Source organism: Fringilla coelebs, assembly GCF_963513975.1.
Source record: "Fringilla coelebs genome assembly, chromosome: 6".
Classification (NCBI taxonomy): domain Eukaryota; kingdom Metazoa; phylum Chordata; class Aves; order Passeriformes; family Fringillidae; genus Fringilla; species Fringilla coelebs.
The window spans coordinates 31450665-31473381 of NC_140034.1; the positions used below are offsets into that span (position 1 = coordinate 31450665).

Genomic DNA, 22717 nt, shown 5'->3' on the forward strand with positions numbered 1-22717 from the left:
GGGTTCCACGTCCAGAGGACAGTTGTCCATAAGTTATTAGCTTGTGGGCACAGAGTATGTAGTTTCAGTTTTCAATGTGCTACACTCATCCTTGTGACCCCAGGAAAGATATTGTTCCCTTATTGTACCCAGTTTTCTTTTGCAAACCATAAATGTGTTCTTATTGAGAAAAAGACTGTATGTCTATGGTTGTCTGTGAGAGATTATGTCATGTTAAGTAGGGAGTGCACAGTTTGGATAATTTTTCTCAGGGGCTGAATGTAGGGGTAAGCTGTGGTTACAATCTTATCACAAGATTCAAGATCACACAGTGAATTGGCTGGCTAGAGCCTCCTTGGCAGTTTCTTCTGTTTCCTAGTGTCCTTTTTTTTTTCCTCCCTTTACTTAATTAAATTTGTTCTAGTGTTAATCTATTTTTTCCCCTTCATTATTTGCTCTTATTGGAGTAATAAACAGCAATTTTCATTAATAACACATTTCTTCATTATTGAATGAATATTGAATTTAAAGTTAAGTTTTATTTTAACATAACTGTTTTATGGATTCTGAAGTAAATATGTACCATCTTCTATAAATACTCAGGTGTAGTCCTAAAAAGATACAGGTAAAGCCCTTGAAGTCCCTAGGATAGAGGTATAAATACCATATAAAGGAATAGCACAAATAACTACACATAGTTGGTTCAGATCATAAAGTCATCTTGGAAATCAGATTTGCAGCTGCTTATGCAGAGAAGCAAGAAATGGAAATTATTGTAAGCAAGCTGAAAATACCTGCTGTCAAAACCCGCTTGTCCTGTGATCATCAGGATTACATCCTTCTGCTGCATAATCAGTAGGTTCAGAATTGCTGAATTTGATATATTTCAGTGCAAAATTGGCTATCCTGATCTGTGAAAATGGAAGCTCAAGCACTGCTTTTATTAACACTTCACCATTTTTGTTGTTCTGCCCAGCCAGTATCTGGAGGGAAAAAAATCAACACCTAGTGATGCATATAACGCTTCCTGCAATACCTTAACAGTAGGGGGGTTTGCCTCCAGGGTAGAGAGAAAAGGGAGAGAATTGCTTGCTATGAGCTGGAAAAGCAGCAGCAGCGCAGTTGGCTCTGGCAGTGAGGGGGTTGACTGACAGTCTGCAGTGCAGTGGAGTTAGCTGAGCTCCCTATATGGCTGTGGATTAGCTATATGCTAATACTGATAGGAGAGGAGCAGTACAGAGCGCAGTGAGCTGTCGGTGGAGGCGATCAGCCTCAGCAGAGCTGACTCCTCAAGAGCCATGGCTGAAGGGGGTGAAGGAGGGGAAGATGAAATACAGTTCCTTCGAACTGTAAGTATCTGCTTTTTATAGGTCATGTAGTACATGATTTTCTGCCTCATGTCTATTTCTTTTCTGTTGTATTAAAAATAAAGTGTTATTTCTGTGCTGGGCTTTGCCAAATGGCAGAATTGATTTAGTCAGAGGATAAAATAAAGCAAGAATAAGAGCTCTAATAGCATCATGCAGTCTCGGTGTGTTCTTCCCTGAATCTGCTCAATAGCCAGTTTGGTATAAGGAGACCTATTTCCGCTGTAATCCCCTGTGTTTGAAGCGTCCCCGTCAACTTTGTACTTGGGTTTCTAAATGTAGCATGCCAAATATGTGACCTCTGAAACTTCTGTCTGGGTTAGATTTCACTGACATTAACAGAAGCTTTGCAAATAGGACTGTCTTAAAATGATGAATAAACCAAGCAAGCCCCTGATGACCTCTTCTGATAAACATGCACACAGAAGCACACTTGTGTGTAGGGAATACCAACAGATGTTGAAGTCAGGGCTCTGCAAATATTTGGGGTCTTTTCTCTACTTAAAAGAAGCTTATCTTTAAAGGACATAAGCATTTCTTTGGGAAGGGGTGTTAATTAGTGAAATACCCTCCACTTGGTGTAATTTTCTATAAAGAGCCCTCACACCATTCTTTCCTAAAGCTTTACACAAATCTAGTATGACAACTAATTTGGACTTTTAAGCAAGTAGTGTACATGCATTAATTTTTGGGAAGAGAATAACATCCTTTTCATGTCTCACCTTGTGTCTCCTTATATTTACCCTGCATGACTAAGAGTGTGTTGTTGTGTAACTAGCGTGGAAAAACTGCTATTAGATGTGTGTATTCCCTTTCCATGATATCTTTACTTTGTATTTACCACAAATAATGTTCCAGAAACAAAATCCTCTAGAGCTGATTCAACTTTGAAAGGATAAGTCACTAAAATAAAAAATGCTAAGTTCCCAAAGTACGAAATTACAAGATTGATTTGTGAGAAGCTGGGATAAGTTATTTATGGGAAATAAAGGTTGGAGTGAGGTGATGGCTGCTGCTGTAAGTTGTTTAGGTGTGATGAAGTGTCATTAGCACTTTTAAGCCTCAGAGAATTTCGGGGGGCGGGGAGGGAGGGAGTGCAGGGGTGATGGATAATTACAATGAAAAATCTTTTCCAACATTCCTCTCCTCCACTACACTCTTTAGAGGTACATTTTTTAGCAGATTTCTCCAGCCTTTAATCTGGGACTGGGGCTTTAAACGCGTATCCTTCATCCTCTCACTTTCTAGGATGTTGCCTTGACTGAACAGCCATCCTCAGCAATGGAGTGAGAAGCTTTGCCCTTTCATAGGTAGCCTGTGTGTGCTACATGAGACGGCAATTTCTGCTGCTGTGATACATTCTCATGCTAGAGTAACTCTGTTGCGCTTCTTCCCAATGGTTAAAATGAGGCGCTCAATAGCAGTGTGGGCCAAAAATGGAAATAGCAAAAGTGCTCCTTCCACATAGTGCAAGGAAATCTTCTACTGGGGAGAGAATGGACTAGATTTTTCTCTTGCAAGTTCCAGCTACTTCTTGTTCTAAACAATCATATCAGTTACTGCTGCCTTCTCTCCATTATAAATCTTCCTTCACCTTCCTGGGCAAGGGACGAATTGTAGTTTCTTAGTATAAAAAAGGAAACATTTATTAGATTCTGAGTGCTACAATAAGATATACCTTCAGTATTGATTTCTTGCAGCTTTTATTTCTGCATAAGCAGTGTTTGTGCTTACAAACATATAGTACAATAGTCCTTAAGCAGTCTTGCAGTGAAATTGTTAATCAATTAGAATCTTCTCTGAATCAAAATATTTTCTGGGTTTTTGGATTGCTGCTGAATGTTTCCAAGGCTTATGCAGCAGAATCTTCCTTTGCAAATGTTGATATCCGTATTTTTATTTTCAAGTCTTTAGAGATGTTATATAGGATATTTTAAGGTTTTGAGGATAGCTCTTTCTTGTTTAGGTATAAAATAAGATTAGATGTCTTTTGATTCAGAGGTATCATACAGCAATTCTTTTTGAAAGAGCAAGAGAATCAACTCTTAAAAATCTGCTTAAATTATTTTTTGCTATCTTAAAGAGAAATGTCCTTTTGTCCTCAATTTTTTGTTGGTTATGACTTTTTTGTCTTCCACATCTATGTCGTTGTTTAGTTTTGTGTCTCAATTTTATGTTCTCTCCTCCTATGAAAGGTCAAGAAGCTTGTTGATACATGGTGATGAAATCTGTAATTGTTTCTGTGGAGCAGCAACTTGTGGGCACATTTATAAGATTTGATGGAAAGCTTTTTACTGTCACTTTTTGTTCCAAAACATTCCTTATATTTAATTAGTTGGCAGCAATGGGAATGAGATACACCTGAAGAACAAATTCCAGAGAGGATAACAACACTGTTCTAGTAGTAATATGTCTTCAGTACTCATTTCAAAAATGTCCCAATGCTTGTGTAAAGCCTTTACATGCAATGACAGCATTTCAAGGAAGGTGGTATTTATACAGTGTAATTTCTATTCTGAATTTTCCCCTGACTTGTAAGCTCAGTATGAACATAAATAAATATATAAGCACACTTTTTTTTTTCACTGCTACCCTGTTGTTGTGTCTTTGTTATGAATTTTTTTTTGCGTTTTCTTTCTTGCAATAATGCTTAGAATTGTTTTCTATTTTTCTAGTTGGTGGTATTCTTCTGGTTTTGGCTCTGGATATTCAGTGTGTCATGTATGGAAGGGAGAAGCAAAGCACTTGTTGCATGTGTGTAACATGCAGTACTGCTGTGGTTGTTTCCCTTTTGTTCAGATGATTTTCCCATATTGTTTATTTGTTACCCCCTCCTAAGGTGTGAATACACGAGAAATCAATGTGGTGATGTTATGCAGCGTTAGGTGAGAATAGGTATGGTACCTGTGCTGTTTTGAGATAACATACTGAGGGATATAGCCTTGTTGCCCTTCATGTGAATGAGTGAGTGTAAGCCATTCTCATGAGCCTTTCCTAGCTGCTGGGAATTTACTGCTATGATGAATTGAAACCATTCTCTCCTCTCTGGAAATTATTCACAAGTTCCCGCTGCTGCTGAATTACTCAAATATGAGGTGGTCTCTGTCTTGGGGCAAAGAGCTTTTGCCTCCCTCCATTAGAAACACCTAAATAGTAACTTGCTAACAATAACTGAGCACATGGTTGAGGATGGAGGGGAAGTTCCACCCCTGCCAAAGCACTTTAAATGTAATGAAGAACATTAAAGTAGTTTGGCATCTTAGAGTCCTAATTATGGTGGTAACACTAGTTGATAGGTCTACTGCTTTGCTATGTTTCCTGAAATTCATGCTATTAATGGGAGGAGTTTCTCCTTATTTTAATAAAGATACCTTTTTTTGTTTTGTTTTTTTTTTTTTTTTTTTGTTTTTTCTTTTTGTTTTTTTGGGGTTTTTGTTGTTGTTGGTGGTGGTGGTGGTTTTTTTGGGGATTTTTTTTTTTTTGAGATGGTTCATTAGTCAACAAAATTTTGCCTCATTTTCTGTAAATATAAATACTGTTTGTGCTGATGTGTCGGGTCGTAAGTGTACATATGCCTTTGTGACTGTGTCTGTATGTGTGATTCTTTCCCCAGCTGGTTACTAGTCCTTCATTTCTGTGAGTGATAAACCAATTGGTTCTTCTTTAACTTATGCTCTTTTAACAGCTTCTCTCAAAGACTTATCTTTAAGTGTTCTCTTAAACCTCTCCAATCACTATCTAAAAATTTACACATAGGAATGGGAAAGTGTGTTCTTCCACAGACTGATTGTAATTATCTATTATGCTTAAATGGCAAAATACTGCTGTTACAAAGACCCAGAAAAGAATATTTGGATTCTTTTTTCAAGATCTAGTCCATGTCTGTAAATTTACACAATGCATTTACAGATCTTTTTAGGATCATTTTTTTATTGAGTTGCTGCTCAGAATCAAGACAATCGAGCAGCTCAAACACAAATTTATTTGTGGATAAACATTCCTATTTATACTTCTTGAAAATGAGGTTTTCTACTGTTCAGATGTTATAAATGACATGGGAAGTAATCTGCTTTACAATATAAATTTTCAGGTACAGTGTGAATTAGATTTTCTATTTTTCCCCCCAATCATTTACACTGTTCCAAAATATAAATATAAAAAGTGATTATATGGAGATTATAAAATATTTTAAGAGTTGTACTAAATAATTTCAGTTTATCAGGGATCAGTGTGGCATAAAACTAGTTCTTTTTAGGTGATTCTAATACATGTTTTTTCATCAAATCTGTGTTCCTAGTGGTGTATCTCTAGTGACATAACAAAGAACATAAGAAGTGGAGATAAGAAAATAATTTTTCCTTAATAGTCCAATTTTATATCAAGTAGTTATGTTACTAAAAGCATGCTGATATTCTGTGGCACAGATCTCTGTGGCTTGATTCAGTAAAGTACAGAGTAAAGCACACGTCCCATAAAATACCCACCAGACCAATACTTGTAAACAAATATATCAGACAAATGTCCAAATACCAAACAATAATGAAAGATATTTCTAGGGAGAAGTCTTTTGCAGTGCTTAATTAAAAACTGGGAAAATGGGGAAACTGATCACAGTGAGTTGTGCATGAATTTACAGAAAAGTATAGAAAGGGTTGGAAATGCCTTGAGATAAAATCAGTGGAATCTTCCTGATGCCCTTTTTAGGGGAGCTGGAACAAATTCTGTGTGCTTTTTGAACAGCTGTGTGTATTGCACTATATTGTTTTCAAATTAGTTAGAACATTTTGTCTATTGTCACTGAAATGTGTTGCAATTCATGACACAGCAGTTCATTAGTCAGTCAATTGAATTCAAAAAAGGAGTAAAAATAAAGAATAATGTTATCTAAAACTTGAATTACTTCTGAAAGCTGGTATGTATTAGGAGTTCAGTTATTTTTGAGTTCAATATTTCTGTATCTGTTTATCTATTAATCTCTGTGCATTAAATCTCCCCCTTCTGCTGCTATTCCTGCAGTTGTAGTTATGTAGCAGTCCTTACTTCTAAGGCTTTTAAGTGGTACAACAAAAATTATGCGACAAGCAAAACAAAAGTTGCACCAAGTTTCTTCCTCTCTTTAAAAAGAGTCTCTCAAATATACTTGGTTTTAGCTTCTTAAACTTCAGGCAGTACACTTAAACTTCACCAGTACAACTATTCACAATCACTCTTATTTTCCTTCATTTTCTACCATGGAAATCATACTTAATGTTGTAAATTTATCCTGAGTTGTGTTGCTAAGAACTTGTTGTGTCCTTTTTTGTAAATAATGTTACTCAGTTTATTTTCACTCATTCAGCTGCCACTTTTACTTCCTGCATGTGTTCTCAACTTTATGAATATTTTTATCTAATTTGTCACTATAGGCAAAACTACTCATGGTCATTCTTTGTTTAGGACTCTTTCCCTGCTAAAAGAAGGAGCATATTAAGGACAGATTTAGAATATGACAAAATTTCCAGAGCATCATGTGCTGTGATGTGCTGTGTTTATTTTTTATAAAATAAAGAATAAATCTTGTGCAATTAATGGCAACCTCTTTTCAAGCCAGAATTTTAAGCAAATGGTCTACCACAGTATAAAGACAACAGTCATTGCTTCCGACTGTAGTGTGTGTTTTAACCTCCAAACATATTGGAGTAGTTGCTTGATATCTATAACAGCCTTTCAATTAATTTGTAATAATTTCTCTTTTGCAATGAAATAAATGTGTATTTTAGGCCCCTGGCATGAAAAAATTCTTTGCACCGTGTTGGAAAGGGAAATACTTCAGTAATTTGTTATGTTTAATTTAATGAAAGTTGTTTGAAGTTTATAAAAAACCCTAGTGTAATAAATAATCTGGGAAAAATGAATTTTCTGGGTGATGTTGTATTGGTAGACTAGATCAGGTAAAGGGGAGCAGAAAGAGGAAAAAGCAAATGGAGTTTTTGCAGATAAAACAGTGAACAATGAAGAGTTGCATCATGATTTATCAGAGTTGGGATTTCTTTCTGTCAAATTGAAGGTAGCTGAAGTAGGAATACCCTTCCAAAAGGTCCTGACATTGATCTTGAGATGGTACATTGGTTGGTTTCCTTGAGACATTTCTTATGTTTTATTTAGCATGGATCTATAGAATAGGCAGTAATCTTATTTTTTTTCCTACAAGAATTTAGATTGGCAAAATTCAGAGATGCGCTGTAAAACAATATACAATCATAATACATATATGTGTGATATATGTAGGGATATATTGCATATCATATCAAAGAATAAATGTAATTATAGGTAACAAGTTGCACTTTAACAAACTGCTTCATATTTGACATCAGTTAAAATCAAAGCAACATTATACTACATGAACTCAACATTATGCTTTTCTACTGCTTTTTCCTACTGCATAAATTTTAAAAATTCTATTTCAAAAAGAAATCAGTGCATACTACAATGTTACAAATTCAGTGTATTGTTAGAAAATACTTGTGAGATTGAATGTATTCATGACTGATTTGATGTCTAGGACAGATCTAACAAACTCCATGTTAGTTTCCTTTCCTTTTTTTTTTTTCTCCTGTTATATTTTTGGGGTTATTTGATGTTGATGCAGTTCTGTGGAAATAATATCAAATTTGTTACAGTCAAGCAAAACTCTTCTATCTTATCTTAGAATATTAGTGACTGAAAAGCCTTTTGACAGGATTTGTGACCATGCAATAATCCTAAATTAATACCCAAGCATATATTTCCCTATTTCTTCCTAGCCACACTGGTGGTTGTTGTAGGGATTTGTCTTCTGCTGGTGGTCTGCTTTTTGGTGTCTAAACAGGAATTAATACCTTCAGTAATAAACAGTGAATTTGTTAGTGGTGTTATGCATTTTTATAGAATGTAGCAAGTAGGTTTTCTGATCTCTAGTCCCATGCCGTACTAACTGGGTATGATTCATATTGAAATCCAGCAGTGAATATTGCCTCTTCTCAGTTCCCATGGCAGTGCTGTGACCACACAGCCAAATGCTGCCAGGTGCATTAGCTACACATTCCGAAAATTAAAACAGAGTTGCAAGCATGGAGGAGATGAAAAATAAAATTGGCATGCAGTAATTTTGAAGATATTGAATTCAATTACAGGGCACTAGCAAAAAGTTCTGTGTTTCTTGACTTCATACACAAAATCACAAAATGCACATTTTCTCAAATGACACATAGTAACACTGCAGACATATTATAAGCACAGATATCTAAAGACATTAAAATTATCATCTCAATTAAAAAAAAATAGGTAACTTATATAGACTTTAAAAGATTCAGAAAGAAATCATGAGGTATTAATGTATGCCTCAATGGGTATTTTGGTTTATTTTCTTAATATAGAAATTTTAAATTTATATTCTGTCTTTAATGCCATGACAACATCACCAGACCATTCCTTCTGTCTATAACGTAGTAGGATATAGTGGTTTTGGTGCTGGGAGGCCTAAAATTGTTTACCAGACATTACTTTAAGAGAATGTATGTTCTAATTTCAGCAGATATTTTCTACCCAAATACTTGATGTGCTTGGCTAGCTTTTGGAAACATGTTTTCTGAAAATTACAGTGATGTTCAGAAGTGCAAATGGCAAATATTTGTGACACCTCAGGGTGCATCTAAAGTAGTTCAAGGTTGGAATATGCATTGGAATTACAAAGCCTATAGGGAAATTGAGATCTGCTCGATCTGCTTTTGGTGGTGTCTTGGTATGAGGCACCCAGAGCTGTTGATTGTCAGTCCCTGCACACCTGCTGTCAGTCAAGGCTCAGTCTCCACAGTTGGGGCTCAGCTGTGAACAGGAGCTGATGACCAGTCTGTAACCACCCTTTTCAGGTTCCCTCTTTTGGCACATCTCATCCATGGGCAGGAGTGTCAGCTACGGTCAGCAGAAGTAACAGTAGAGACATCAGTAACATAAGGTGAAAGATTCAGTAGTAACATCAAGTTTGTTCCTTCTACTGGGCTTTTATCCAAATAAGCAAGTGCTAGTTCCTCAGTGAGCTGAGTAGTCAGCGCACGCCTGAGCTGTTTTTAGTCCACAGCAAACATCTCTGTCAGTCTTGAGTATTCCAGCTACTTCAGCACTCAACCGAGTTCTCTGATACCTTGTGCCAGAAAACCAACTTCCCTTGACACAATTGCAACAATTTGAAATCTCTTCAATAACAAAGTAATACAGAAGAATTGAAGCTTAAATTAAATATTTTAAAATTACTTGTACAAGAAATGGAATTTCAACTTGTACATTGAAAAACCTTTTTAACAGAAGATGTATATCTTCCAGTGCTATAATTTACAGCACTGGAAGATTAACATGCTTTTGAACTACATCAGCAGTACCATGTACAAATGGGAGCATAAGGATCATCAAGCTTAGAATACATACTAGTGCTAATGTCCCAGATGATTCACTAGTATGCCCAAGGCCAAATGACTCCTATTTCCCAAGACTCCATCTGATGTTCATTGACTTCACTGCCTCATCTTTTCTGTATATGGAAAATTCTCAGAAGACTTATACACCTGATACATATTAAAGATACTTAATGTCAGTAGTTTGTATAATTTGGAGGCTGATGAAGACTATATAGAAATATTGATACATTTAGTTAACATTTTGACTAAAAGAAAATTAACCCCCACTGCTCAGTATTAAACTGCAAGTTACCAGCTTGTCTTCTTGAGTGCATATCCATTTCTGTTGCACTTTTCAAGAGATCAAAATCAATAGACATTTATAGTTTCTATGTGGCCAAAGCTGGGAAAAGTAGAGTTTAGAATTTGGAAGACCTCAGTCTGATCATGTATATTATGCTTTCATTTGTAGCTACCAGGAAACCTTTTTGTGAAGAACATTCATGGGACAAAAGATTCATATTGACCATTACAAGCCTAAATGCTGATAGGGATTTATAAGATCTGATTTTCCAATTTGTCTGTGGAAAGTTAATGATGATTGTGTGCCAAACCTTAATTAAAATCTTTGCATTTGCCCTTTATTTTATGAACTGCTCGGATATACTAGAATTAATAAAGAGTGAGGGTTTTTTAAATGCATAGGAAAATATTAACATTTTCAATTTGCAGACACTAAACCTTTTATCTAAAAGTTGTAAGTTATTACTTACTTGCGTTCCTAGTAAAGTCTTGCAGATCTGTTGGAAATCTTTGTTTATTTTAATTATTTTGTTACCATGTATGGAAATAGTTCCAGGTAATCTGGTATAGGTGAAGTTACAAGTGACTGGGGGTGACTAGCACTTTTGATGGCTGAATAACTCATATGTCAACTGGGATGATAGAGTTAAAAAAAAAATTAAGTTGTTTGTTTTTAAATTTTTTTTCTTACACAATATAACAAAAAAAATTCCAGCTCAAAGCTTACAATAAATGTCAAGATCTTGCTCTGTGTACCATACTGGATCCTAGGTGACTCTCAGGGAAAGTCAAACTGGCCCCATCTTTAATGTATCTCTGCTGCGTGAGTGAATAAAAGAGCTGAGTGCTTGAATACCCAGTAATACCTCAAAAATAACTCCTCAAGCAACTCTTGATTGTAAAGGATAGGTATTCTCATTGGATCATTTATCATTGATTATTATTTCAAAAGTTTCAATAAAGCCTTGTTAAATCTATAAATTTTAGTAACATTTCCCTTGTTAAAACTTGTTAAAGTAATTCTGTCAATCAGCACCTCTTCCTTCAGTCACTGTCAATGCTAATTATTAAAATTTGCCTAAAGTAATGGGATTTATTCAAGATTTATTTATTGTGTTTATTGTAGTTTTGCTCAAGTTATCCCTAAATCTTTAAAAATTTCTTCCATAGAATGGAATGACGTAAAATTTTACATCTTTTACAGGTCCAAAATATTTCCACATGTACAATTAAGTGACATTGCACCTCATATTGTGCCAGGTACTAGAAGTTTAGAATATTTGGATTTTATTATTATCTTTGATTTTTTATCTAATTAGACCCACAATATTTTCTTCACATGTTTCTCTTAATAAAAATGTTGATATATCTTTTTGTAAAAGAATGATGTTGATGTGTTTATTGCATAGTTTAAAGCTTTTTTCCTAATATTTTTCTTCTATAAAGATGGAAAATAGTTGATTTGTACATACATAGTAAAACCAACTATAATAGAATTTTTTAAAACCCCAAAACTTCAACAAGAGTAGTACGTTAATATAAATTTTTGCTTTATAATAGAAGGAAAAGTCAGCAACTATTATGACTCTCTTTTAAGACTAATGGTTTTCTAATAGTGATTTTAAGCTGCACTACAAAGACAAGTTTACCAGACAAAGTTTCACAGAAGGGAATACAAGAGTGTTATTCGATAGTACTTGGGATTATATCCTTCACCAGTGATGTGAACACTTCCCATTGTTGCTTCAGTTTAATGTGTGAAAGAGTAAAAGCTTAGTATATCAAAGCTGGCCTGGAGAATAATCCCTTTGCTTTAATCACACAAATCAGCCTGAGTTTCAGAATTCTTTAATTTATACATTTTGCATCTGATCTCCTTTATGCACAAAATGAATGATTCTGCGTGGTATAAATGTATCATTGTGAAAGTTAAGAGCTAGAAAATCAGCTGGCCCTAAATAAATGATAAGGTCCAAAAGAATGTGCCACAATATAGGTCATATGTTGCAAATATTGTTATTATTATAACAGCAAGATTGTTATTCCAGTAGAGAAGACACACTGCTAAATTAGATAGTAAAGAGTTTTCCCAAAGAGGAAAAAAAGGACATCACCTGCATTTAAAATATATTGATAATGTTAAAAAAATCTTTATTAAGGGAGACAACTTTATCAAAAGGGAAAATGCTTTTCTTACTAAGGCTTTTGTCCATTTTTTTTGAAAAGCCAACATTTGATGACTACTTGTGAATGGCCTAGCTAGCTTAGCTGCAGATAAGTTACAGAAGCTGTTGCTAATGACCTTTTACTGCTGATCAGAGTATAATTGCTATTTCTTGTCATAGTTGGTATTTGCTTGTCACAAGCAATAAGCTGTAATAGTGTATCCCCTGGTGCCTTGCTATTGAAAAAACACCAACTTTGAGAGAAGCTGGACAAGGAAATACAGATTTTGGTGATTTATTTGAAATTCAGGAAGTTTGGTGGTATGTGGAAGATTCTAGATTCATTCAGAGCATGTAAATTGTATTTCATGGCAGAAGTTTATGTTTGTTTGAAAACCACATTTTTTTCTACCAAGGATCTTCCTAGGCCAGCTTCTCTCAAGGTTGACCTTAGGCTTAAATAACATCACTGACGAAATAAGGGGCTGTTTATGAAGCTTAACTTGCTAATTAGAGTGGTAATACGACCTTTCTTTCCTTTGCCAATATGAAGACCATTTAGAATCATAAATCACAACATTCTAAAGGGTGAAATACGTTCACCATAATGTAAAAAATGGAGAGGAAGGGGGAGCAGAAATCTGCAAGGAAAAAAAAAGATGAAGAAGAGTGATATTCTGCTTCAGATAGTCCATGACATCCAGAGAATATTTCTAGTACTACTTAGAAAATTAATCACATTATTACACAGTTCTATCATGTGTTCATGCAACTTAACTGTATCCTGATTACTACTTTTATCTTTTTGCATCTCTGTCTCTTTTCTTTGTTTTTCTAAAACAAACTAGACAGAAAGCCAATGATAGCATGGGAGATGGAAGATTATCCTGACCTCAGGCAACTTCCAGGCAACACCGGTTAACAATACCCAGTCTCTTTACTCTGTGGATCCCTTAAATCTCCAGCGCTACTGCTGTAGGGAAACGCCCCCTCAGCCAGCTGCATATTGCAGCTATATCAGAACACCAGAACCAGATACCAGCCTCTGCGTACTCTGTTTTCTCTTTCTGTCATTTCTTAAGCCAGATGTTTTCACAGCAACAACAATTGCCTCCTGTGGTTACAATAGAAGTCACAGAGCTATTCCTCTTAAATGCAACTGCAGATGACAGAGGCGAAGACACAGCTATTATTTTCTGGAAACTAGGAATAGGACATTAGGAAGAAGTTCTTGACAGAAAGGGTGTTTAGGCATGGGAATGGGCTGCCCAGGGAGGTGGTGGAGTCACCATCCCTGGAGGTGCTCAAGGAAAGACTAGATGTGGCCATTTTTTGGTCACATTGGTGCCAGCGACCACTTGACAAGGTGGTGTTTGCTCATAGGCTGGACTCGATGATCTCAACCTAGTTAATTCTGTGATCCTGTAATACTGTATAAACGTGGCAAAAGGAGTGAGCTTTTAGCAGTGCTGACTTAGCTCCCATCTGACCATGTCACCATGCAAGTGCAGTTTTCTTTGATTGAGATGGCATCCTAAAAATAACTTATATCTCCCTTTCTTTAAGCAGAGATTTGAGTAGTCAGGATTCTTAGTACACATGACCATTTGTTTTTTTTTAAAGTTTGTTGTTTTGTTATAGGATAATTGCAGATTGATTTGTCAGCATTTGGGGGGTGGTTATACGCAAGGTGAAGAGTCACAACATTTGCAGAAGTGCTGTCTTAGACAATGCTGGGCAATTTGCATTTGTCCTAAAATAGAGGTCTGAAGGAATGGCAACACCTGCTTCTTCCCAAGTATTTCTTCTCCTGTTACCATATTCTATATGCATATTCACTCTGGTTACTTTCTGTCTAGTATGTACATAGTTTTCAGGGCTCTTGTGACTATTTGCTGTGCTTGAATCATTGGCTGCAGGACTCATCTTCAGCTATTTGCAAGTTAGTGTAATGTTCATATGCAGCACTTGATAAAATGTAATAGCTATGTGTAAGAGTCAGTTGTTGGTAGTTATATGTGGTGAGAGTGTCCTGTTGTTAAATAGTAATTGGAAGGTAAATGTTCTAAATGTGGGAGCATAAATGCATCTAAATGTAGATGCTGAAAGGGAGATCTATTGCATCTGTGGTTCAATTAAAAAAAAAAAGCGATTGGATATTTAATTTCTATGCCTTTTATATTAAGATTTGACTCAGCATTAAAGAAGTAGAACAACCACTTCTCATATTGCAATGAGAAGTAGTAATTTTAGTCCAGTCATCTAATGATGGCCAAATTTGAAAGAATTATCTTAAATCATCTCAAGTGAGCCATGATTAAAACCCCTGTTTTAGCCTAATTAATGTGCTTTGAAGTACTCTCTTAATGCTTGCATCTTTTATTCAGACTGTGGTTTTAATCTAAGTAAGCAAAATAATACCTTTGATATACCGCAAATGTACAGAATTTCTGGGCAAGAAACTCTTTGTTTTGCTTTTTTTTGAATAGTTTTGATTTTATTCTGTTGCACCCAGATAAAGGCTAGAATCTATTTGTGTGCAGATGCAGGAAAACAATACATTCCCTGACACAAAGTCGATGTGTGGATGGACAGGCTGTAGATGAGTGGAAAAGAAATGGTCATTATGAACAGGAGTCCTCACAATTTTAAATGCCACACTGCAAATTGGAGGTGTGAAATAAAATAAAAGTTAAATGAAACAGGTGAAACCACAAGAGCAAACAAACAAATAAACAAACACTCAAACAAATCAGAAAAAGCCAGTGGTAACCCTCTGCAGGGAATTACCATTTGTGCAAGATGATAGATGATTCTCCAACCAAAATCTAAAACAAGCCCCTGACCTGAATGTTTTGTAGATGGGCATTTGTGATTAATACCACAAACTTAACAGAAATGGAATTTGCTTGATTGAAGGGGTGGCCTTTAAAGTAAATGTTGCAAAATTCAGAATATACCCTTAAGAAAGAATATTCTTTGATTTTTTATTTTTTTATGCTTTCAAGCCTAATCAACAAGAAGGGGGATTTAATCTGTGAAACAGAGAGCAGCTAACAAGCAAGCTCCAAGTGATGTCCATGAGCTAGAAACAAAATTACTTCTTGGTAGAATTGCCTTGTTAAGGTGCAGAGCTGGACATGCTTCAGCAATCTCAGCCCTAGCAGGAGGTTAACAAGGCTTGGGAAGCAGGATGCCCACTGAAAGTGGACACAAAGTATGCAGAATTTATACATTACCTGGCAGAGCTCCCAAGGTAAGGAAGAAACCAATAAACCCAACCCAGCAACTCAAATGTGCTCCAACTGCCTAAAAGGTAATTCCAGCAAGGGGAGATTGTGACCACTGCAACAAGAAACATACCAACTCAAAAAAAGAGAAAGCCTGAGCATGGGGAGTAATCAGCATGGGAAATAATTTATCAACATAAGATAGAATACTAACAAATAAGAGAACTATGCAACTTGTAGCCAATGAACACTAATTCCTTAGTTTGCTAAAATGTACGGACAGTAAAATTTTTTACTAGTTGTGCTGCTTGATTTGTGGAATACCACCAGACACCCAGGTGGTATTCCATCTTATTTCACAGACCTGAAATAAGTAATCAATGTCGCTCTCAACTGTGTAAGTATTGGCTGGTTGCATCTGGAAAATGAATGTGATTTTTGTGGACAACAGAAGGATGAGTTGTAAAACATATCATGGAATGGGATAAGAAGGAAAAGCCTAAGGTACAATTATCCTACAGAGCTTGATTTTTTTCTTTGACAAGAAGGGTAGCAATATCATAGTGAGAAAAAAAAAGGAGATCTGGGTATGAAGCTGACTGGGAGGAGAAAGAATTTTTATGTTCAGTCACTGTGAGTACACATTAGTAGTGAAAATTCTCAAGGAGAGACTGACACACCAGTTCATACCCATTTCCTCTTTAGCTCTGTCTGAGGGTGTAAAAGCAGAGTGAGAACAACTGTCCTGCTGTCTCTTATTGTTTGACATCAGAAGAAATATCACAGAGTTATAATAAATTGCAGGCTTTTTATTAATTTTTGTATGCATGACTTGTCAAAATTGTGGGTCTTGCCAGGAGTTTTCTTGCTCTTAATGGAAAGTTACAAATAGTTGGGTATTTTTCTTCTTCTGCTTCAAAGTGGAATCTACATTCTGTAATAAACAAGGCTTTATTTTCTTAAATATGGAAAGAATACAACAAACAAAAAAGATACTTTGCTGATAATGCTGAAATTTCTCTGTCATTACTCCTCAAAGACCGTCTTCACAGGCTCTTTTTCAGACTTTTCAAGTCACTGAGACTTACCAGTCTTTTTGTTCACCTTATTTTTATTAGATAGAATCCATCTGAATTATGTTTTCTCAGATTAGTCTTGCATTTGCTTTCAATTAATGTGGAAATATTTATTTATGCATCACAAGAACAGAAGACTGGGAAGAACTTCTTTAGTCATTGAATTAATTCGGAACTGAAATTCAGTTTTAGAATTAATTATATCTTTTCTCCTGTTGCTTTTCTCAAGGTACCAGTCCACTAATCTAGCAATCTTCCTTCATTTTTTCAGCTTAAATCTTTTTATGTATTTATAGATTTTTTAAATGTGTCTTAACTGTAACTTATAAATATGTTTATATAAGAAAAACTCTATACCCTCTCCAGTTTGTCTTTTCTGGAGTAAGTAAACTGAGTTTGTTTAGCTTGCTCTCATGTGACTGGATATTTGGTTTCCTTAAAATTTTATTGTCCCTTGTTTATACTCTTTCTGTCGCACTCGCCTTTAAACATTGGTGCCCAACCACTTCTTGGACAGTGGCATAGTAAATTCCTCTTTTTTGGCCAGGACTTTCGTACCAAGGCCATATTGACATGTATTAACAAATATAAATTCAACCTAGACACTAACCTAAAAAAAGAAGACAGACTATGTATCTAAACCTCTTCTGAAGGCTATAAAATCTCTGACTATCTTAGGAAATTAAATAGCCACAGATAATTCTCTAGCCTTGAGACAAAGTGGAGGTATACAGCTAAACAAATTGCCCAGGATATTAACTGTACTGCCTATTGGAAACAGTCCCTGGCCTGCCAAGGTATTTATGGCAAGATTCTGGTAGGTACAGGGCAGTATATTTCCTAGATTCATGCTGAGTGTGGTCTCCTGTCAGTGCAATCTCTCTGTACTAAGACAAACTGGTGAAATGTCGGGTGGTCAGGTAGTCATAAGTCTTTATTTACATTGGCATCAGTCAGAGAGGACTGCAATACTGCTTTTCATGCTCTTAAGAGTGTTTTTTTCCAGTGTCATATTTTAGTTTTGAAGGAAATTTAATTTTAAGTAATTCCAGAAATATTCTTTCTCCTTATAGCCCCATAGGAAAGAACCATAGAATCATCAAGGTTGGAAAAGACCATTAAAATTGAGCCCAGATGTTAAGCTAGAAAAGCTGTGTTCATCACTAAACCATGTTCCATCTATGAACCTTTTAAATACACCCAGGTGTGGTGTCACAACCACCACTTCCATGGGCAGCATGCTTGACAAACATTTCGGTGAAGGAATTCTTCCTGATATTCAATCTAAACCTGTATCGGTGCATCTTGAGGCCCCTTCCTCTTGCCATGTTGCTTGCTGCTTGGGAGAAGAGACTAATTCTCACCCCAGCCTCCTTTCAAGGAGCTGCAGAGGGTAATAAGTTCAGCTTCCTCAGCCACACCTCTAGTCCTTTCACCACCTTTTTGCCCTCCTCTGGACATACTCCAGCACCTCAGTGCCTTGTAGTGAGAGGCTCAAAAGTGAACACAGTCTTCAAGGTGCAGCCTCACCAGTGCCAAGTCCAGGGGGATGATCCTGCTGGCCACACTATTTCTGATACAAGTCAGGATGCCATTGACTGGCTTGGCTCTCTGAGACACTGTCGGATCATGTTCAGACAGCTGTTCACCAACTCCCCCAGGTCCTTTTCCACAGGCAGGTTTCCAGCCACTCTTCCCCAAGCAGTTTGTTACACAGATTATGTGTTAGCACTGAATGACTTAGTTCCAACAGTATTTCCTCACACAGCTTTATATTTTATACGGCACAGGAATTTATCAGAAGTGTGCCCTCTGAGACAGATTCAGCCAGAGAAAGAGTCCTTACTGCTGAGTCAGAAGGAAAAAATTAGGAATAGCGCTGTAGTTGTCTATAAGCCAAAACTCTCTAAACCAGGCTTACAGTCATAGCTCGATTTCTGTGAGAGGACTGCATTCAAGGAGTAGGAATGGCATTCCTGATTCTTGAGTTTATGAAGAATAAAGTGTGATAGCCCTAATGTTAATTGACTTGTGCTCAGGAAGCCCATGGTGAAAACTTGTATTCAGGCTGGAACGTGCAATTAGCGTGCATTAGAGTAGAACTAGAGCTACTGCTATACTTCAACAGATAATAGAACAGTTTATTTTGAAAATTCTTTAAAATCTTGACTGTGTCGTTATTACCTTTAGAGCTTTAGAACTGGAAACTCCTCTTAGAGTATATGTTAATTAGGTCTGAGACAAAACATGAACATATTCACGAAAGTCAGTGTTGTGCCTGGCTACTGCGAGGAAATTTTTATAGCAGTAATACTCTCAGACATGGAATGCCTTTTACATAATCAAATTCGAGAGTAGAAATGCAGTTCCTATTAAGAAGAGGAAATATTGAAGTCAGAATTCTTTTGTACTTTTTATTGTTTGGTTGTTGTTGGGGTTTTTTTTACATTCACAGTTAAACCAAGCCCCTCAGTTCACTTTGAACCATTGCTGATAATAAGGAAGTGCATTAATATGGTCATGTCTTCCATTGCCCAAGAAACTTACCTGCAGTTCTCAGGTAAAGATTTCTAAATTAGAATGGCTATGGCTGAAATAGTCAGTAAAAGCCTATAAAAATCCCTCCCTTGAGCTTCCACTTGGAGGTAGAATTTAAGTGACCTAATTAAGCCTGAAAGCGATGCAGTGTCACTTATTTGTCTGCCTGTGTGCTTCCAACAAATGTTTCAAAATGCTGTAATTTTTTTTCTGTGGGAGTCTTAGCTCCATGGTAACCATATCCAGTTTAACTCTTTCAGAATCTCTAGAAAAATCTTCTTATTCAATATAAATTTACTCCAGACTCCTTCTGTCTTCCTTTTTTCCCTAGCTTCCCCCAAGTGAGGCTTTGTTAAATGTGGATGCAATTGATCCTCTGGTGTAGGATGACAATCACTTCAGAATAATTCTTCATTTTTTCCTCATGAACAAGAAGAGAAATACAGAAAGAGAATAACTCTGTTAGGACAAAGTAATACTAAGATGATGAGTCAGACTGTAGTCTCACAATTTTCAGGAACAGTACCACTGCCACGTTTGAAGTTCAGGACGTGGGAAAAAAAGTATTAAGAGTATGGAAATATTCTTGCATGAATTGATGATGAAATAATTGTGACCTTTAGAAAAGAAACAGTGCTGTGACAGAGATGCTCTGTAAGTTACCTAGGAGTGCCCATTCTCTTTCTTAGCATAAAATAAATTTTGAAGAGAAAAGGTGACAAATTGTTATGAATCATATTGAAGTAAAAGTCTCACATTCAGAAAGAATAAAATTCACATTTTCTAATAAAAAATGTACAAGGGTTTTGCAAGGAGTTCTGCACTCCATGCTAGTACAAGAGATATAAAGTAACCTCTATACATTTGAAGAGTATGAAGAAGTTTCCGGAACGGTTTTAAGATAACTGACTTCGATTTGTATGGAAATTTGTGGAGTGTCCAAGGAGGGGGAAGGTTGGTTGTGAATACTTACCCCTTTCTTCAAAGTAATGGTGTTCCTTTGAAGCCACAGTGACATATCAGAAGCTATACCACTGATTTGACTGCTTCCAAAATAATTTGATCTAAAACCTAGTGATATATAATTTTTGTGTATTTCAGTTATTTGCAGTCAGCTGTCTGTGTATAGCCAGGGAGAGAAAGTTCTCTCTCATTTTGAAGTCTGATGTCTGGTGCATACTGAATGTAGATTTTCTTGTTTTTCTTTCTATATATCTGTTCTCTCCTAAGCAGAAATCAAGTATTGGCCGTCTAAGAGGACATTAAATTAATCTCATATTAGTCCTTCTGGTTACACTTCCATTTTTCTTTCACTGTATTATTACTTACTCATTGCAATGAAGCCATATTGAAATCCCAGCCACTTGCCTGAGACCTTCACATCCTTCTTTGTTGAAATAAACTCTATGCTGCTATTCTGAGAGGAGTCACAATAGATGGTATATTTTTTTGTTGTATTTGTTATTCAGAATTAATTTTTCTTGTTAGTCAAAGACATAGTTATGAAAAACTGGCTTGGCTTTAAAACTGCAAACATTTTGTTATAGCTGAAATTTTTTGTTGTTTGCTTGCATCACCAGTTTTAATGTAGTACTCTGGATACTGAATCTTTAAAATATGTCCTACTTTTGTGTAAACACACAAAAATTATTTCTTTTAATTATTGGTTGTCTTTGCCTCCTGTTACTTAGAACACACTCAGAGAGCATGAATTGCCCTCCTAGTTGAAGCTCTAAGTTAGGAAAATTTAGTATTCAATGTCCCCTAGAATTGTGACATCAACCATTTGCTAGCGAAGTGAAATTGATTGCATGTCCTACCAGAGAAGCTGCACAAACTGACGGGCAGAATATGAGTCTCCACTCTTCTGTTTGTCAGAAATAGCACATTTGAGGGAAGTTGTGGTTGCAGTACCAGGACCAGGGATGTATACATGTATTTAAGGGTTAAAATGTTAATACAATATATATTATACTGTCTGTGGCCATCACTGACAAAAAAAGTGCAGGTTAATTTCACAGAATTGAGCCATGCTTCTGTTTTTTTCAGGATCTTGCTTTGGTAAATTAAGTAAAATATTTTGTGCTAAATACTCAAAGTGTGCTTTTCTTTCTGAAATTGTGATACACATATTTGAATTTGATTTTTAAATTTTCTTTATATTTTTAGTACTAGTTTTTGCTAAGCAGATCTCACTGGCTAAAAAATGAACATAATCAGAAATTGCTTCTCTGTCACTCTGATTAATCTTTATCCAGGCTTTTAAAAATGTGAGAAATTAATGTCTTAATGTGTGTGAAAACAGGTAACTTTTACTCCTCAGTGGGGTAAATTAGCTTTTGCAAATATTTTCAGGCATACAGGGAGGAAACTGGGACCAGCAGTTTTATTACCTCCATTTTTTGCAGTACTAAAAAGTTGTCTTATTCTTTGTATCCCCAAATTTGATATCTATTACACTGACTGACATACCAGAATTAATGATAGTTGAAGATGTGTTTTATTGCAGTATTTTTTAAGTTTGCTGAGCAAAGAATTTTATTTAAATTTGAGGTTATTAGAACCTCAAGGAAGAGGAGGAAAGTAAAGTAAAACATGAAGTCTTCTGAGTATTAATTTTGGAATTGCCTTTAAAAAGCCCAAAGCATCTTTAAGAGATTCAGCCTAAGTAAGATAGTTTTGATTTGTTTTTAAAATAACTGAAGCACAAAGTTGATATTCAATTTAGCTACATTTCTCTTTTTCCCATCTCAGATAACACATAATCCACAATAGATTTCAAATCATATCACTTCCTGTCTCCAATTCACCAATTTCCTAATTTAGAACAGAAAATTTAGTTCACTTACCCTTATGTATTTTGTCAGTTGTCTTTTTTTGTTGGCAGTGGTGATGGTGTTTGGATTTTGTTTTTGTTTGTAATTACATCAAAGAGTTATAATCTCAGAACAACATTTGATTATGTTTGGTGTGCTTGCAGCTCAGACTTAAATCAAAAAATTATTTCAAATATTCAGTTTTTCACATCTGTCTGGTAAATAGTTCTTATAACATTAATCAAACTTTATGTGATAAAATTTAATATAGTGCAAATACCACCATTATCTTGCTCATTAGTTTCATTGTCTTGAATATTTATTATCAGTTTATTTATTCATTTGTCTGTGTTTTTGCCAAAATTGTCAGTGAAAGCCAAGAGGAGGCTGACATTGAAATATATTTCCTAGAAGACAGGAAGCAGAAAAGAGAACATTAGCATGCTTGACCAATTCCAATACAGAAAAGAGATTTAGGAATAAAGAACAGTCACTAAAGTAATATACTTAGAAAAATGGACTGGCACTAAAATATGAGATTAGCACTGAAGCTGTGGAGACACGTATAGTTATGTACATTTGATACAAAAAGAAGAAAAGTGCCCATCAAGCTGCTGAATTTGTGCTCTTAGGCAAATAAAAGAAATCTAAGTAAAATGTATTGTGAAATCTCTGCAAGGGAGACAAAGAGAAACAGGAGTTTGTAGGAAGAAGAGAGGCAGGAATATCTTCAAATGCAAAGCAGTACAGACCTCTATCATTGCCAAGTTGTTTCATCATATTGAGAACAGCCAGTTCAGTTCTGTGGTGCTAAGGTTTAAATGTTTTATAAAAA

At 35.7% G+C, this 22717-nt stretch overlaps 1 protein-coding gene across 1 annotated transcript in view; it reads left to right on the top strand.

Moving 5' to 3' along the window:
* Positions 1-1277: 1277 nt before the first annotated feature.
* Positions 1278-22717, top strand: part of RYR3 (ryanodine receptor 3) — a gene marked incomplete at both ends in the record, with an annotated part of 192527 nt that continues 171087 nt past the window's right edge. Inside the window, one exon of the mRNA XM_084208173.1 lies at positions 1278-1328. Coding sequence (XP_084064299.1) covers positions 1278-1328 — 51 coding nt within the window. The remainder of the gene's footprint in view (positions 1329-22717) is intronic.